Consider the following 18,801-nt stretch of genomic DNA (forward strand, 5'->3'; position numbering starts at 1 on the left):
TGTATCCTCCTTTCTGAGCCGAGACTTTCACGCGTGGGTTTTTAAAATATTGCTAGGTTCCTAGTGCAAAAACTATGGACATCATCTATCCGACAATACCAGTCTGTATGGAAGATATGGTTAGATTTTATCCATGTTCTCACCCAGTTGATATCTCTATGGAAACACTTAAATTGTCTCATATACCTTTTTGAAGACAGCCTTGCTGTTACAACAATCATGGCATACAAGGCAGCATTAACGCAACCCTTGCTTTATGGATTTGGTATTGGCTCTAGTGTAGAAATTGTCATTTCCCTTCTCCAGTCTTTTGCACTACAAAGACCCGCTCCCGAAAGGCTTCCAATTACTTGGTCCTTGAATAACACTTAGACTTGTGTCAACCCCTCAATTCAGCAGACCCAATACAACCAAAAAGGCAAAAGGCACTCTTGATTGTTCTAGCATTAGGAGTTCGTATTAGTGAACTGGGCTCTCTTAGACAGGGACGACACATCATGCAAACTGCTGACCATCAGTTATTATTGTCCCCTGGCCCATCAGTCCTGGCCAGGAATGAGAATCCTTTAAGAAGGAAACTATTTTGGTAAGGAAACTCAATTTAGCAGACAAGACATTATGCCCTGTACAAGCACTTTAGGTTTACCTAGAGGTCACGGCAAATGTCGCAGAGGGTCCGATTTTCAGGTCACATGATATAAGGAAAGTAAGTACGTCGTTGGCCTTCTTCAGAAATGTCTGTTTCAAAGAAGTCTCTGAATGTACAGGGTGGTCATCAGAGACTGTATTCTTAAAACATATTGCCACAAGTTCGAACAAATTTGACTGCACTATGTATCAGTAGGTGGTATGGTTAGTCCTAACCCCATAGGTGCTACAACGGAAAACTAGGGGTCCTCTTAACAGGTGGATATGCTAACTATCGCTGGGAGAAGGTTTGAGAATACTGCAACCAAACCCAGCATGCTTAGGTAAATCACTGTAAAACTGTATCCTAAAACATAAGTTCATGATTATATCTTGTTCTTTGTTACCAAAACCAAAGGGGTATTTGGAATAAAGAATAGGGCTTGAAATTTATGTCTTGACCTGGGAGCAGAAACGTTTCTTCTTTGGGTTGTTGGGGTTAAAATTTGAGAGCTTAAGCCATTTTGCCACCTGTCAATTTCTTTTTAAAGCTCCTTGAGGATGAAAAAAGTAACTACGCTATCAAAAAACAGGTTTTGATGTAGGAAAAACCTATTGTTGGTAGTTGCTGTTGAGTCCTCAAAACCCACCCACTTCCCTGATGAAAAGGCTTGGGATTTTGGCGAGAGATCATCCTGCATTGACCAACAGAAAGTAATGGCTTCCTTGGTCTCTTGCCAGTCGGTTTGTTGACAACATGGCAGACTGCACATGTGCTGTAATCACTTCCTCTTCTAGCAGGTTTGATGAAGGAAATAATTTGGGTACAGCTTTGCTGTAAGGTAAGGAAAAGAGCCCTCTTATCTTTGAGTCCATTACATACTCCATCATCTTTTATAGTGTTTATCATTATGACACAATACCTGGCGAAGAGACCAACTAAAGGAGAATTCTATAATATTAGTTTTGTCACCATGGAACTCTGAAAGACCCATGGAAGGTAACTCCTTAAGGACTCGACAGCAACTACCAAAAATAGGTTTTTCCAATGTCAAAACCTGTTTTATATGATTGTTTGTCAACTAAGTAGGGAAATTGTATAAGAATTTATGTTGCTGAAGACAGATTTGTGCCTTGCTGAGATATAGTGCAATTTGGGGCATTTGTATAATACACTTCTTATGCATGCTTCTGGGAGCTAGATGGCCTTAGATGACGAAGTTCTTCAGCTTCACACTCGTGCAGAACGTGACCTATCTCACAGATCAGAAAGTTCTTATGTCTCTTGCTCTCAACTAGATAACATCAAGATACAGGTTACTCAGGTATTAAAAGTTTTTCAAGGTTTGCTTTTATTCTGCTTTTGTGGTAATAGTCTTGGAAAAGCTTATTTTAATTTGAGCATGATTGAGCTTAAACTTGTTTTGTGTGTTTTTTTTTTTGTGTGGTAGCAAGATGGAAAAGTTTGCAGGCCTGTCAGTGATTATTTGTTCATCACCAACTCATTACTTTTACATTAGCATTCTTTGTGTTGCATGAAAATCCCAGACAAATATTTATAAGAGGGAAGAGCTGCCCTTCCTTGTAGGTTACTGCATGTGCATATTGTTACCCAGTGTTTAAATTGTATATCACTGCACTTCATGTATGTCTGCAAACCAGTTCAAAGTTTGCAGTTTTCTAAAAGGGTTTTGGGTTGTGGTAAGAACTGCTGTTTAATTTTGTCTTTATCGTCATTATTATTCCTTTCATGTTATCATCTTTTCTGTTCTTTCTATGCTGTGAAACTGAAGGGTAGGGATTTTCTTCAACAGGCTAGCAGTAATTAAGTGACTCCCATGTCTGTAAGTACTCTTCTGTTACTTTTTCTTTGAGTTTTGGCTCATTTTTGGTGTGTTCACAAACTTTTGGTTATTTCTCTGGTGTTTAAAAATTTTGTTCAGGTTTTTGGTGTTGGTGTTACCAAAATTATTTTCCAAGTCAGCTTTTGAATAGTTAGTACAGGCAGTCCCTGGTTATCGGTGGGCTCAGTTATCGGCGATCCAGTTTTACGGCGCTTGTCTAGCGACAAAAATTGGTAATTTTCAACGCCAAAAATTGCCAATTTCCACTTATCAGCGGCGATAATTGGGTACTGGCGATGATACATACCTAACATAGGCGCCGATAACCGAAAATCAACGATTTTTTATTATCATCGATTTTCGGGTATCATCATGCTGTCAGAACAGAACCCCTGCCGATAACTGGGGACTGCCTGTAACTGATTTTCTTTGTTTTGCTGTATACGACAAAAGTAGTGCAATTACAGAATAGGATAATAATCGATAGAGATTCTGATTCAGCTAAGGCTAGACAGACTTGCCTGGCTGTGCTTCCATGTTTCCAAAAACAAAACAGCCAAGGTGCTGTATACAGTATATCAAAAGTAATAAGGATTTCACAGCATCACAAAGAACAAAGTCAAACCTGCCAGAAATGCCTCGAATCCTGACTCATACTCGAACCTGAAGCTTACTCTTGGTTCTTGAAGACTGAATGGGAATAGTTCAACTGCATCAATTATTTCTCCCTTTTTAATTTTTAGTCAAGAATGAGTTTGTGAATGAATATACCTTTCTCAAACTAAAGGGGAAAAAATAGTAGGTGCTCATTCTAAGATTCAGGTTTGGTAACTGCTGTTGAGCTCAGCAATTTCTTGTCTTCATAATTCTGTTGCAACTCTACATTGCAGACAAAGAAACTCAGTAATGGCTTGCATAGTTATTAATTAGTGATATTTCTATCAGTATCAATTGAGGAGTGATACCTTGGGAGACATGGTCTCAAAATGATCCATGAAAGCATTGTTGGGCTCCAGTCTTGTGGTTATTAATGTTAACTGTGTGTACCCACTTGACTTTTCGCTCTCAGTAAACTAGAAGCTTGTGCTGTATATCCAGCAAATGAAGGGCTAAAAAAAATGAAGGTGTAATGACCTCAACTTAAGAAAGTAGGTTTTGGGACCTGGCAAAATTAGATTTGGGTGGCAAATGTGTAAAAAGTGGAATGATAGAAACAGTGTAAAAAGAAAGAATGGCAAGGCAAGATTGGTTTGCTGCACTGTTTGCCACAATCAGTTGCGAGGGTTTGGCTGAAAAAGTAAAGGATACGTGTATTAAATATCTAAATAAACATCTTGGAGTATTATAGGTACAGTTTTTTTTAAACTTGTAGATAGTTTTATTACTTTTTTCATGGTTCTGTTGACTGCTAGGTCACAACTGATCATCAGTGTTAATTCATTAACAAAATTTACAAGATATTTACTTAAGATTATTGGCTGGGTACCTTCTCAACCCCATCTTAAGCAAGGGGTTTACTTGAAGTAAGAACGACCAGATAGGTGGAATTGGAAAACCAAGCTGTTAATGAAGCATAGTCTTATGTCTTTATGCAAAATGAATGCTGTAATTGTATAACAAAAGTTTACAAAATAATATTTATGGTTACACAACTTATATGCACTGCATAACATGATTATATGTGGGCACTCAAATACTGTATGCATATATCTGTAGGTAAATGCATACAACAGATTTTGATGTAGGAAAACCTATTGTTGGTAGCTGCCATGAGTCCTCAAAGAAGGTACATGTATGCTCTCATGGTCCCCCCAGGGTTCCACAAAACAGACCGGCCAATCTCAAAGAATTCTCTTAAAGATGGTTGTGGCCAGAATAGTGCTTGTTGGCACAGTGATGGAATGTAAAGGACTCTGGGCAGGGCAGGAAGGCTCTATCGCCTGTCCACAATGACTGCCTCGACTTTCCCTTCATACTACTTGCACAGAGTGACAACAGCACATATATTCTGGTCGTGGCCAGAATAGTGCTTGTTGGCACAGTGATAGAATATAAAGGACTCAGACAGGAAGGCTCTATCTCCTGTCCACAATGACTGCCTCGGCTTTCCCTTCATACTACTCGCACAGAGTGACAACGGCACGTACATCAGCTATCTTACCCATTACACATCAAGGCTGTGCAAGAACAATGTTCACCCCAGTCTCATGGCTTTTCTTCATGGAAAGTGGATGGGTTTGAGGACTCACTGCAGCTACCAAAAATAGGTTTTTCCTACATTAACACCTGTTTTTTTTTTTATACCTTAGCCACTGTTTGCCCTCAAAGGAGCTTACAAAAGAAATTGACAGGTGATGAAATGGCTTAGCTCCTAATAAATAAATCCCAACAACCCAGATAAATTTTTGGTCTGAAGTATAGTCACAGGTTAACCATTTTATTTATTCCAGATTCTCAATAAGGTTTGGCAATAAAGAACAGGAAACATCACACGAATCTATATACGTATAGTATTATTCTTTTTTATTCTAAGGTGACCTACTAATTATGTCAAGTCTGGCTGCAGGATTATAGCACCTTCCCTAGTTCAGTATTATTGCATCCAATAACCACCCCACAATGAAATTTCTTTGAAGGAAACATTTCCAAAAAAAATTAATGATGTACCCACTTTTGGATGCCATCCGACTTGGGAAAGGAGGGAGGGCCTGCCTATTTTATTTAATAAGGGACACTAAAATATTTTTCAGACCACATAGAGAGAGTGGTTTGTTTTTGCTAGGGTGTAGGAAAAATAGTTTCATCTGGGATGTTTGCCATGACATATAGGTAAACCTTGAGTGCATGAACTGGCCATAATGTTTTATCAAAAACAATGAGTTCCCTTATGAGAAAAGGGGATTTTCCAATTAAAAGGTCCCCATTCTTGACCAAGAATGGTAGGCCAGGAGACAGCAGTGAATGACAGCTAGGTGTATGAGTGATGAAACATTGTCCCTATCTAAAAGAGCCCAGCATGACAATCTGAGCTCCTGATACCAAAGCAGTCAAAAAGACTGCCTTTTGGAGCATACAAGCTGTAGTTGTATTGGGCCCACTGAATTGAGATGACAGGAGTCTAAGAACCTTATTCAGGAACCAGGCAGTGGGAAGCCGTGCAGGAGCTGACCTTTGCAGTGCAAAATGACTGAAGAAGGGAATTAAGTGTCTATATTAGAATCTCTTCAGGACAGCCCCCGCCCATGTTATCTTGAGCGGGTTCACTCTCTTAGACCCGTGCTGCGGTGACGATCTTTGATGGCTTTCCTCTGCTGTAGGGGCTTCGGCTCTTGTAGGTCAGAGAAATGTGCTCGGCCCCTCTCACCTGTTCCCTCAACCTCCAAAGGTTGCTCACGATTGGGATGTCATGTCCCAATGCAGCCCTCCCACGAAGCTTACACTCCGGGTTCGGCTCTAGGATCAGGCCGGTCATGTGCTCAAGTGTTTGAGAGTAGGTCTGGGGGTTCTGTCAAGGTCTCTCTCTTGCCAAGAATAGTCCAGGGGTTTCATGGCTTGGAAAAGTTCTAGGGCTTTTTCCTCAGGACATGGACACCCCCAATTTTCAGAGAACTTATTCGGAGATCGGGTTGCTGATATGTCGGGATCTTGTGAAGAGACCATGGACTGCTTCCTTGGGTCATAAATCTGCAAAGTTTTTGGGGACCTAGGGGAGGAACCCAAAACTTCGTTGGTGCAATCTTCTTCATTTGCAGGACCACGACTTCGAAGAAGACTTAGCACATCCCAGAACTGTATGGCTGTCATTAACACCGCCCACGGCCTTACACACCTGCAGGTTCCTTGCTTCTGGTAGGTATTGTAACGCTGCTGAATTCTCTCACCTGTTCTCTCATCTCCTCGGAGTCTTCCAAGGATTGGGTATCAAACAGTCTTATCGTTCAACACTGGAAACGTTCGCTCTTCCACCCTTTCCCAACCACAGTAGCTTATACTCTAGATTCTGTCTGCGAACAGAACAGTTGTACACTCGAGTGGGAGAGAGATCACAGGGCGTCTCTTGAGCTTTTTCCCAAGGATTGTCCATGAATTCGGCATTTAACAATAACAAGGAAGAGACTTACCTTCCCTGTGGTGGTGGACTTGTCATGGTTGCAACTTGCTGAAGTGGGTTTAACCAGGTTAATTTTCTCTTGTATAACCAGGTTTCACTTATCGTGCAAAACACTTCCTCAGCCTCTGAATTGCCAGAAGAATTTCTCAGTGCCTCGAAGAGCCCCTTGCTGACCAAACAGGGTGACCCGATGTTTGAGCCCGTCGCTGAATGCCTCCCTGCAGAGGAAGCTTCCCTACCACTTGTTGACAGTGCAAGTGTATGAGTGGGCAGTTGCACACTCAGTAGAGCTGTTAGCCAGGTACATCGGGGGAACTGGAACGTAATGGCAAATACTGTAAGCTCAATCACCAATGTCAGGTGACAGGGTTTTGGCCCTTACACCCAAACATTACACAGATTTCCCAATCCATAGAACCCCCCAGAGGCTGCAGAGGAGGCAAAAGGGATCTCTCAATTGCTATCCCTGTCTACAAACACGGGGACCATTGTATGGGGCTCTTCAGACCCCGCAGCCGCGAGAGTAACAGAGGCAAGGGTCTCCATGGACACCTGTGCCACCGACACCAGTCCCAGGAAGCCATCCTCCTGGGCTGGTGAAGACCCTTCCACCACTCCCCAGAAGTCACCTTCCTGGGCTGGTGAAGAGCCTTCCACCACTCCACGGGGCTCCTCAGACCCCTGGGTATCGGTAACAACTGTTTCACGGGGTTCCACAAACCCCCTTGCCACGGGGTTCCAAGCTCTTTGTTGGGTGAGTCGGTAGAGCTACGGACTGTCACTCGATGGGCCGGAGTTCAATTCCCCGGCTGGCTGATGGAGAGTTAGAGGAATTTATTTCTGGTGATAGAAATTAATTTGTCGCTATAATGTGGTTCGGATTCCACAATAAGCTGTAGGTCCCGTTGCTAAGTAACCAATTGGTTCTTAGCCACGTAAAATAAGTCTAATCCTTCGGGCCAGCCCTAGGAGAGGTGTTAATCAGCTCAGTGGTCTGGTAAAACTAAGATATACTTAACTTAACACGGGGTTCCACAAACCCCGTGCCACAGGGATTACTTGCGTCACCAGAGGTGCACCGGGCTCCAGTGGGCCCCGTGTCACCAATATCGGCCCAGAGAAATTTCCCTGGGCAGGTAAGGTTCTTCTGTCACTGCACAGACTCCTGTGACACCAGTAAGATTCCCTGGTCTACGGACCCATGCCCCACTTTGAGAGAGAGGGAAATTCTTGCGCACAGGCAAGGCCTCGCCCCCCTGCACATTCTCGCATGGGAACGGTGCCAGTGTCCCAGAAGGTGATGTAGACCCACAGGTAAACTCACCTGGAGAAGGAGGTCTCCCACTTAGTCTTTTTGTCTGTAGAGGCCTCAGCCTCAAGGAAGACTACAGCACTCAAGGAGATTAGGTTTGTCACGCTTGAGTTTGTCCTGGAACTCGTAGCGAAGATTCTAGTCATGTTCAGTCCCATCTAGGAACTGGTTGGTAGTGATCATAACAAGATACTACTGTATCCAGTTAGAGTGCTATGGTACTGTCTTCAGAATACTCGACGTCTCTTATTTAGTATTGCCTTGACTAAAGAAAAAGTGTTAAAGAACACAATTTCTCTCTAGCCATGAGTTCATTGCGAGTACCTCAAAGGATAGGGACATTGGTCTGTCCCTCTCATTCTGGAAAAACCTGTCAGTTCTACAGGCTTTAGGACAGAAATTGGTCTAGGCTGTCCACTTTCACATCTTTCTGCCTTCGGGATGTTGCCCATAGGCGCTGGGAGACTTTTTTCCTTGGATCCTGTGGTGGCTGCTCAACAAGTTGTGTAGCTCGCCCAGCTCCCTTAGCGGACAGTTTGGATCTTGCCTAAAGTATTAGGTAGCAAAGAGTGAATATGAGTTGGGGACTGGTTCCCTCCCTTTGCTCTTTTATCCTTCCTATCTCGCAGAGACAGGCGAGTAGCCATCCGTCACGTTCTGGTTGGGCGGGTCATGCAGGTGAGCCTACATAAATGCGTACCCTGTCTATAATCTTAGATAGATTAATAGATGCAAGTACTCCCCTCTCTCTAGCAAGGGGAGAGAGGGACTGACAATAAAACGACCCATTGGTTATCTCTAGTTTCATTGTCTCTGACAACCTGGGTTCATCCAAGCCTTTTTCGAAGCAGTGTGGCTACTCACACACACACATTAATTCAAAAGGTCCAGAAGTCTGACAGTTGAACACACAGTTCTTCAAATTTTTGTTCAACATGTCAGTGGCATGGTCTCCTTCCTTTGCTCTTATGACCAGGAAGGAGACCCAGGTGTGGTGAACTACCAGTCAGTTCAGAAGCTTACTCAGAATCCTCCCACCAAGGAAGTAAGTCTTCCTCTTGTAAAGACCGATGGTTTGTATATTGTGTAGGAACAAATGACAAATTTTAAAAGTAGTTTGTATTTTTCATAACTATACAAACCTGAGGTCTTATAAGTTAAATGCCCATCTCAAGCCACCCCTCATTCTGCTCCCTGGGCCAAAAGGCAAAGTGAATGTGTACCGACTGGGTGGGCAGGACTCCCACCCATAGTCGGTAGCCAGCTACATACTTAACCACCTTGTCTAAAGTTAAACGACCAGTCTCCAGCTGTGCTGAAGCATATTCCTATTGTAAAGACCTCAGGTTTGTATAGTTAGGAAAAATACAAATTACTTTTAAAATTTGTCATTTCACTCTACATATTATGATGGCTAACACTTGGAGTGTCAATCCACCTTTGTTACTTTTTATTCAAGAGAGATTTCTCATACATTTTTGGCCTCTGTGACTAACGTCCAGTGGTCACAGAAACTCAGACTATCCACATCAGTTAGTGATGTGTCAAGGAGAATCATCCCTCATCATCTTACTGTCACATCTGGCATCTTACTATGCTTAATTCTCTTGACATTACAGACTCCTGCATCTTACAATAGAGGTATCCAGCTTGGGGTTCTCCATTTTTCTCCTCCAGAAGCTCATACTGGGTCTTTAAGTGTCCTTCCAACATTTCAGTAAGGGTACCAGCATCTCGGCTCCTTCCCTCCTAAGTTAATATTCAGAGGAGTGTAAAGCTTTGAGATATTTAGTAATGAAAACCTTTCTTGTTGTTTTGCAGTTGTTTCAGACAACATGAAGTGAGGCAGTTTGTCCATGGGGGACTTTGGTGAGCCATATACATAGTTATTAACCGCTGGAAGAAGCATTTCCTCCTCTTCTTTGAAAGAGTATGGGATTTTTATGCAACACAGAAAGCCAATGCAAAAGTAATGAATTTTTATGAAAAGTGGAGTTTTTAAATTATATTTTTTAAGCTTTGATGTTATAACGCTGATAAAAATTGCTTTAAAATTGATAATGTGCTGTAGAAGCCTTTTTAGCAATTGAAAAATTTCTGTTCAAAATACTTAAACCTTTGTAGTGTTGGATCCCAGTTATTTGTGCAGGAAAGCACAACAATAAGACTAGTTAGCAGTGGCTTCCATACAACACTTTATTATAAGCTTTGAGGAATATTTTTCTTTTTTCTTAAATGCTGTAGATTGGTCATGTAAATGTAGATGTTTTATATTTAATTTCTGCAAATTATTTGTTTCCATGGCACTAATTTTTTCTCTGTTAATGGGTTGAAAGTTTTCCTGCCAGAATGGTTTATTTTGTTTGGCAATTCTTAATCAGCATTTAATATCTGCGTGTGCGTAGATAATAAATTATTCTTGTTATCTGTTCATCATTATGTATTTAAAGGTATATTGAAATTACATGTGTGTTAATCTACTACTGTGTATGAGTATTATCTAATACAGTATACAGTATGTTTTTTCAAGTCGTCAGCAACTGTGCAGTTAAGCCACGTGTTAGGTTTTTCTGAATTGCATATTTACTATATATCGTTGTACTTGCATGTTACATTGTGATAGTTTTCTTCAAGTATGACATGATTGTTTTCTGTCTTCTGATATTGCATTTTAGTAAGGGTGGATAAACTATTTAAAACAAAAGGAAAGAGAACTTGGAATCTTACTAATTAGTTCTTTAAGGTTGAAGGTAGTTCTTGCAGTGTGTGCTGTTTTTTATGTGTATGCAGATGAGATTTAGAGGGCTTGATGAACTGAGATATCTTTGTATTACATATTGGCTATTGCTACAAGGTGAGTGATTGGTGCTTTTGGTACCATTGTAAAAATTTTAGTGTTGTACTGTGCTATGTTAAAATAATTTTTTGTGGTCAACAAATTTTTATGAGGAATACCCTCATAATCAATTCCAGTTGAGCATAATACACCTTGATGGTTTGGAAGCAATGAAGAATACTGTATTATTTAATAACTGGAGTGAAAGTGGGGAAAATTGTGGAAAGAAAAAGAAAATCAAGTTGTCTTATACATTACTGAATGTAATAAAATTTGGCAAGATAGTAGTGAGGGTTGATAGAGCAGTAAAAATTAGTGTCTTCCATCAGTGCTTGATGATTTTCCAAGACTTTAGCATCTTCATTCATGCTACTATAAGATCAGGTTTTGAAACTTTTTGTTGTTAGTTATATTGATTTGCTGGTGAACATATTTTGAAGATTATAAAAACAGCATGAATCATGCTTGTGAAAATCACCAAACCACTTGGCATCACTTACCTAATTACCAAACTACTTGACATTAGCTGACATAAGGAAGTAAGGTGATATGCTCATATGTATGGTTTGTAGTTGAACATCAGTTTTGTTAGTATAGAATAACAAATTTGAAATCAATTTGTATTTTTCATAACTAACAAACCGTCAGTCTTAACATAGGGATAAATTATCTGGCGCTAGCTAGAGTCCAGTTAAAAAAACACAAGGAATTGATGGTAACGGGCATCAGCCAATAGGGGAGAAGGAGGAAGCTACGCGACCTGTTTTACCCCCACTATGCATCACCATACCAGTTTCCTTCTAGCCCAGGAAAGAGTGAGGTGGGCTGTATACATTAAGACTGAAGGTTTGTTAGTCATGAAAAATACAAATTGATTTAAAATTTGTCATTTGTTCATATACGGAACAAACCTTGGTCTTAATGTAGGGAAGACTTACTCTTGTAGGGAGGATAAGAAAGTCTTAGAACCGGCTGGACGTTTGAACCACCTGGGCTCACTTCCTGGCCATAGGTTGGACATAGGAAGGAGTCGTAGGCCTCTGATCTTTTGAGCACAAGTTTACTGAACAGCCAGACATCTGGGCTAATAGATTTAAATACATATCTACATTGTGTCTTGATGATGGTAAAGAACTGTCGGAGACAGCAAAACTTATGTTAGCCACCAATCTTGTTTGTTGTCAGTTCTTCTCTCCCCTTGTAAGAGAGAGAAATGGGACTTATTTCTATAAAGAATTTTTATTGTGTAGGAACAAACATATAAAACTTTATAGAATGGAAGCTCGCTCATATTCTCTCTACTGCCCGCCAGTAGAGAAAAAGGAAAAAAGACCATTCGTCTCATTCGCTCTCACTTTCATATCCAACATTTTAGGTAAGATAGAAAACTGTCCCACCAGGGCCACTGGATGAGTTACACAACTTGTTGAGCAGCCACCACCAGACCCAAGGAAAAAGTGTCCAAGGATCTGTGGGCAACATCCCACAGATAGAAGGATGTGAAAGTGGTTTGGCAAAGCAATGTACCTGCCTTCAAAGTGCTATGAACCTACAAGTTCTTCTTGAAAGCAGTGGTAGGGCCTAGACTCCCAACATCATGTGCTCTTACATGCACTGTATCAGCATCTGAAGGTGAAGCAGAAATATAGGCCTGTGTAATCACTTCACGTAACCAGAAGGAGATAGTATTCTTGGACACTTCTTTTTTGCTCCGGCCAGTGCTAACAAAAAGTCTTTGGCAATCAGGTCTGAGATGCCAAGTCCTTTTTAAAAAAAGATAACTACGTAGTGCACTGACAGGGCGTAACAGTAGTTTGTTTGGGTCATCACCAACAAAATCCTGAAGAGGGGGATCGAGAAAGACTTAAATCTGTCATCATGAATAGAGGGATTTTGAGTCGTAGCTATGAATTTCAGGACAAATTCGAAGGCTATGGAACTCCAACCCCTCATATGTTTAACATTAAAAGAGAGTCCATGTAATTCACCTGCCCTTCTTGATGAAGCCAAGGCCAGTAAGAAAATTAAGGGTTAAATTTCTGTCTGTTGAGCCTAGTAAGGGTTCATATGGAGGGCTAGTGAGACTGCTAAGCACCATAGTCAGGTCCCAGTTATGAGATATGAGATCTCTTGGGGAACAGGACTGCTTGAAACTCTTGAGAAGCATAAAAACTTCCCAAGATGAAGAGAGATCCACGTCCTTTAAATGTAGAACCAATCCTAGAGCAGCTCAATAGCCCTTGATGGCTGAAACTGAGAGAAGGTTCTCCCTATGAAGAAAGATGAGGAAATCCACTACTTGTTGAATAGAAGTTCCGACAGGAGAGAAACCCTGTTGACAACACCAATCACAGTAGACTGTGTGGTTGGCAAAGAAGGTTGTACTGTGGGGGGATCTCCCTTGGAGCATCAGTCAACAGCATTAGGAGGTCAGGAAGCCATTCTACTTGTGGCCAAAAGGGAGCCACTAGGGTCATCCCGAGGTTCTGGGAGATCAGCACTCTGTTGATCACTTGACAGACTAGGCAAAAGGGGAGAAAGGTGTATGCTTCCAGATCCTAATGCACCGTACCCTTAGTAATTGCACAAAAATGAGAAATATAAATATACATAACAGGAAGATATTTAATACAGCTAAGGGAGAAACAACCGAAGCGAATGGGTAAATTGCAGGACAACAAAAAGTACTACAGCTGGCATGACGAGAAATTTCAAAGGACTCTTAATGTATTCTGTATTTTCATGCACAAGGCACACTGTAAGTGGCAACCCCTTATGGACAGTTAATCAGTAGAAAGTAAGAAGTTTTGTTTTACAGATGTTTCAGTGTGCCAGTCTTAATGGCTGAACCCTTTACAGTTTCCCACAACTTTATTACTCAAAACTAGCTAGCTAGCTCACCCTGTTGTATGGTTCCCTCCTTTCACTTGCTCATGCTTCATTTTTTTGTTGATCATGCTGTATACATGGTCATTGCAGCTAATTATGTTTGTATTTACAGTGGATTCCCGATATTCTTGGGGGTTAGGGACCACAACTGCCCGTGAATGGCTAAAATTCACGAAACCTGGAGACCCCCTATAAAAAGCTTATAACTGCCTATTTTAATAGTTCAAACACCAGTGTATACCTTCAACTATCATCCTAAAACACTATACAGTAATATCATTTCAAAGTCATCTCACAACATTATTGTATCCTTAAAAATATATGGCTTACAGCTACACATGGTCACTCCTACAACTGTTACTGTAGTCTTACCAAGGCAAAAATTAATCAAGTTATCCTTATATTTAGGCACGTACATTTTCTTTCATACAGCAGTGTTCAAGCCTTGCCGTTTTCTGTTAACATAGATATTGTGACATTGGTACATTCTCAAGTACAGTACAGGGAACAGTTAAGTACTGTACTGTACCTAAATATTTAGATATGCATTGAAAAAATATACGAAATGATGAGAAGTTTAAGATTATGTAAATCATGATACAGGAACTCACCACTGATGAATGTTGATTGAAGATGATGATAAATTACCTGTGCAGTTGATGAATGATGATGAAGCTATGACTGGACAGCAAAGCTGAGGAGTTACATCTCCTCTGGGGGCGCCTCTTCCCCTTCTTCAGGCGCTTCGTCCACCAGTTTCCCTTCTTCATGGGCTTCAGGAGGCTTTGGGGGGTCCTTCTTCATGAGCTCAAGAAACTTGGTAATAGGCAGGTGCTGTCCCTGCTTCTTCATGGTGAGAAGGAGGTTATTATAGGGCGCCATGCATGCATCAAGGGCATTTGAACCCTTTATGGAGTGTTCCTTATAAGGATCCCATACCTCAGTCATGTGCAGTGCCCCCCCCCGTAGGGGGTTAGTGCCATCAGTGCACCTTATGCAGTTCACTGTAGGCATTACTTAAGATTCTTTACAGCATCCCTTCGGCCCCTAGCTGCAACCCCTTTCATTCCTTTTACTGTACCTCCTTTCATATTATCTTTCTTCATCTTGCTTTCCACCCTCTCCTAACAATTGATTTCCAACCTTTTACTGTCAGTTTCAGTTTCAGCACTGAATGACCTCATAGGTCCCAGTCCTTAGCCTTTGGTCTAAATTCTGTATTCAACTCAACTCCCTGGTTGCCCTCATAGTTTGGGACAGAAGTTCCAAAGACAGGCCCTCATCCTCCTCCTCATCCCCGTCCCCTGAACCTGCCGCGTCTTCTTCCTCGCTGGCAGACTTCGTCAGCTCTTCCAAATCCTGGTCCGTCAGGGAGGTCAGAGTGTGCTTCATTGAGGGTGCCAATTTCATCCTCGGTGATGTCATCAAATCCTCCACCAAGCGTCCTTGCCAATTGGACTGCTTTATCAGTGGCTGGATGTTGAATTTCTTCTGGAGAGAAGCCCTTATAATTGTGGACACACTCCAGCCACAACTTCTTCCGGTAGTCATTAAGGGTCTCCTTCATATCCTTCAACGATCGGCCACTGACGGTCAGATATGAGGCAGTCGGGAATTTACGCCAATACTCCTTCAGTTTATATTCTCTGTCATTGTCTGTTGCCTTCACAAGGTGCTTGAGGGAGCTCTGGGTGTAGAGTTCCTTAAAAGGCACGGCTCATGCCCTGGTCCATAGACTGGAGGAGAGAGGTGGTGTTGGCAGGGAGGAACTCAAGCTGGACTCCCTCATAATAAAGATCCAGAGGTTGGCCACCAGCATTATCCATAATCAACAACACCCTGACTCCATGTACAAATTGTTGAGATAATCCTTAACATGAGGGATGAAGCTGTGAATGAACCAGTTTGACGTAAGGATTTTGGTGATCTAGGCCTTGGTATTGTACATCCAAAACACGGCAGTAAGTTCTTATTCTTGAGGGCCCTGGGGTTCGCAGCCTTGGAAATGATGCCTGGTTTCAGCATGAAGCCAGCAGCATTGCCACACATGATGAGGGTAACCCTATCCTTCTGGGCCTTAAACCTGGGGGCTCTGGCTTCATCCTTCATGTAGTATACCCGTGAGGTAATTTTTTTTTCCCGAACAAGCTAATCATGTCCATATTGAACACCTGTTGTGGACAGTAGCCTTTGTCCCTGGTGGTTTTCTTGAAGGTCTCGGGATATTTTGTGGCTGCTTCCATGTCTGCCGATGCCATTTCCCCATGCAGAGAAACAGACTTTAGGTGGAACCGCTTCTGGAAATGGTGGAACCAGCCCTTGCTGGCCCAAAAACCATCAGGAGCTGACAATGGTTCTACTTCTTCCTCTTCTTCAGTGGGGTTGTCGAATCCTACAAAGGTCTGCTTCCCTTGTGTCACCGCCTTCCGTAACAGTTGAAAACTGCTGGTAGAGTTTTCCTGCCTTCTCGCAGATGATGTTGTAGTCCAGGCAGTCTATGATCCACAGTGCCAAAGCCGACCCCATCCTCACAATGTTCTTATCACACAGTGGAAACCATCTTGGCACTACCACCGAAGCTAGCATCCACAGCCTTCCTTATATCCACCTCTTTCGTCTTGTTGTACCGGACAGTACTCTCATTCATGCCGTAATGACGGGCTACTGCAGCATGAGATTCCCTTCCTTCAGCATTACCAGCAGTGTTACCTTCTCGTGGAGCGTCATGACATTCTTCTGGCACTTAGGCGCTTTGCCAGAAGCTTTAGAAAGAGCAGGGCATTTCGGAGGCATCTTAGGGTATGATTAAAAGAGATACACAAAGATTAGAAATGAGACACAAAGATACCCAAAGTACAGAAGTACGCAGTGACATGCTCATTCACCATAGGTATACAGTCAACCCCTGCCTATTCCCGGTTCCGGATTTGCAGCTTCACCCATTCATGGATTTCTCTGTGGAACATATATACATTATTCAGAAAATTTGCCTATTCACATTATTTTTCACAGAAATATTCATAAATTATTGTATTTTATATCATTTTCGTGATTAAATGCACTTTTTTTTATGAAACTATTTAAAATATTCAGTATAAGCATTTTTGGAGAGTTTTTTTTTTTATTGTGTTTTGAACTATCAAAATAGGCAGTTATAAGCATTTTTAAAGGGGCTTTAAGTATTTGCGGATTTGAGCTATTCGTGGGGGTTAGTGGTATGCATCCCCCACGAATACTGGGGGTCGACTGTAGTATGCAGTGAACTTGCAGAGGTGTGGGCTGGAGCAACCCATCTCTGAGAGACAAAATCTTGGGGGTACAGCCAATTGGCATCAAGGGTACAGCCACTGAGCACCAAGGAAAATGAAGGACGCTCCTGGATTGGCTTCTTTGCAAATGCCAACCAGTAGCGTGTGAAGTAGCATTGCATCTAGGTATTTCAGCTTCCCAAGCAGCAGTTTCTTTTCTGCAATTTTTGTTTTGCTGTGTTGTACATTAATATTAGTATTTGAAAAGTAGTAAATAATTTTTTATCATAGAAAATGCATTTAGTCACAAAATTAAATTAAACTAATTAGCTAATATTTTAGGTATGCTCTACAGAAAAATCTCATCCTAAAACAGTTTATATAATATCATTTCAAAGTCATCTTACAACATTACCCTTAAAAATATACAGTATGGCTTGCAGCTACGCATGAACTCTCCTATAATTGTTACTGTACTCTTATCAAGGTGAACACTAAAAAAGTTATCCATATACAGTATTCAAGCACATAAATTTTCTTTCATATGTACAGTACAATAGCATTTAACCCTTAAACGCCGAGCCTCTATTTACAAAAACATCTCCCGTATGCCATGCGTTCTTTGAGTTAGCTACCGAAGCGGAAAACATTTTTTCAAAAAATCACAGCACGCTTAGTTTTTAAGATTAAGAGTTCATTTTTGGCTCCTTTTTTTGTCATTGCCTGAAGTTTAGTATGCAACCATCAGAAATGAAAAATATCATTATCATATATAAATATTGGAATATATGACAGCTAAAAAAACTCATATAATTGTATACAAATCGCATTGTAAGCACAACGGTTAAAGGTAATGAGTTAATTTTTTTAGTTGTATTGTACACTAAATTGCAATGATTTTGGTATATAACAAATTGTAAAACGATCAAAGCAACACAGAGAGAATATTATCACAAAAAGATGCATGAATTCGTAACGTGCGGACGTAAAAAAATGTTTTTTTAAAAAATTCACCATAAATCGAAATATTGTGCTAGAGACTTCCCATTTGTTGAAAAATGAAGCTAATTGATTGAATATTACTAGACTGTAAGTGTTTTAGCTTACAATTGCAGTTTTCGACCATTTTGGTCGAGTTAAAATTGACCAAAAGTCGAATTTTTCTATTTATCGTGATTTATATGAAAATATTTCAAAACTGATAAAAGCTACAACCATGAGTTATTTTCTGTTGTATTGTACATGAAATTGCACACATTTTCATATATAAAAGTTTATGTAACGACTAATATAAAACGGTGCAAATATTACGACAATGAGACGTAAAGAATTTCTGAGATGTTCGGCCGAGTTACTACGGACGTAAGGAAAATGTTTTTTTCAAAATTCACCATAAATCGAAATATTGTGCTAGAGACTTCCAATTTATTGCAAAATGAAGGTAAACGATTGAATATTACTAGAATGTAAGAGTTTTAGCTTACAATTACGTTTTTTGACCATTTCGGTCGAGTTAAAGTTGACCGAAGGTTGAAATTTTGGCAGTTATCGTGATTTTTGTAAAAATATTTCAAAACTGATAAAAGCTACAACCATGGGTTGTATTTTGCTGTATTGTACATGAAATTGCACACATTTTCATATATAAAAGTTTATGTAACGACTAATGTAAAACGATGCAAACATTAAGACAACATGACTAAAGAATTTCTGAGATGTTAGGCTGAGTTACGCGGCAGACGTAAGGAAAAAGTTTTTTTTCAGAAATTCACCATAAATCGAAATATTGTGCTAGAGACTTCCAGTTTGTTGTAAAATGAAGGTACATGATTGAATATTACTAGAATGTAAGAGTTTTTAGCTTATAATTGCGTTTTTTACCATTTTGGTCGAGTTAAAGTTGACCGAAGGTTGAAATTTTGGCAGTTATCTTG

The 18,801-nt window shown here is 40.7% G+C and overlaps 1 protein-coding gene across 1 annotated transcript in view; it reads left to right on the forward strand.

Annotated features, from left to right (window-relative positions):
- LOC136836305 (golgin subfamily A member 4-like) overlaps window positions 1-18,801 on the forward strand; it is a 520,799-nt gene that overhangs the window by 146,438 nt on the left and 355,560 nt on the right. Inside the window, exon 16 of the mRNA XM_067100429.1 lies at window positions 1,830-1,952. Coding sequence (XP_066956530.1) covers window positions 1,830-1,952 — 123 coding nt within the window. The remainder of the gene's footprint in view (window positions 1-1,829; window positions 1,953-18,801) is intronic.

This window comes from Macrobrachium rosenbergii, chromosome 4 (assembly GCF_040412425.1).
Source record: "Macrobrachium rosenbergii isolate ZJJX-2024 chromosome 4, ASM4041242v1, whole genome shotgun sequence".
NCBI classification, from domain to species: Eukaryota; Metazoa; Arthropoda; class Malacostraca; order Decapoda; family Palaemonidae; genus Macrobrachium; species Macrobrachium rosenbergii.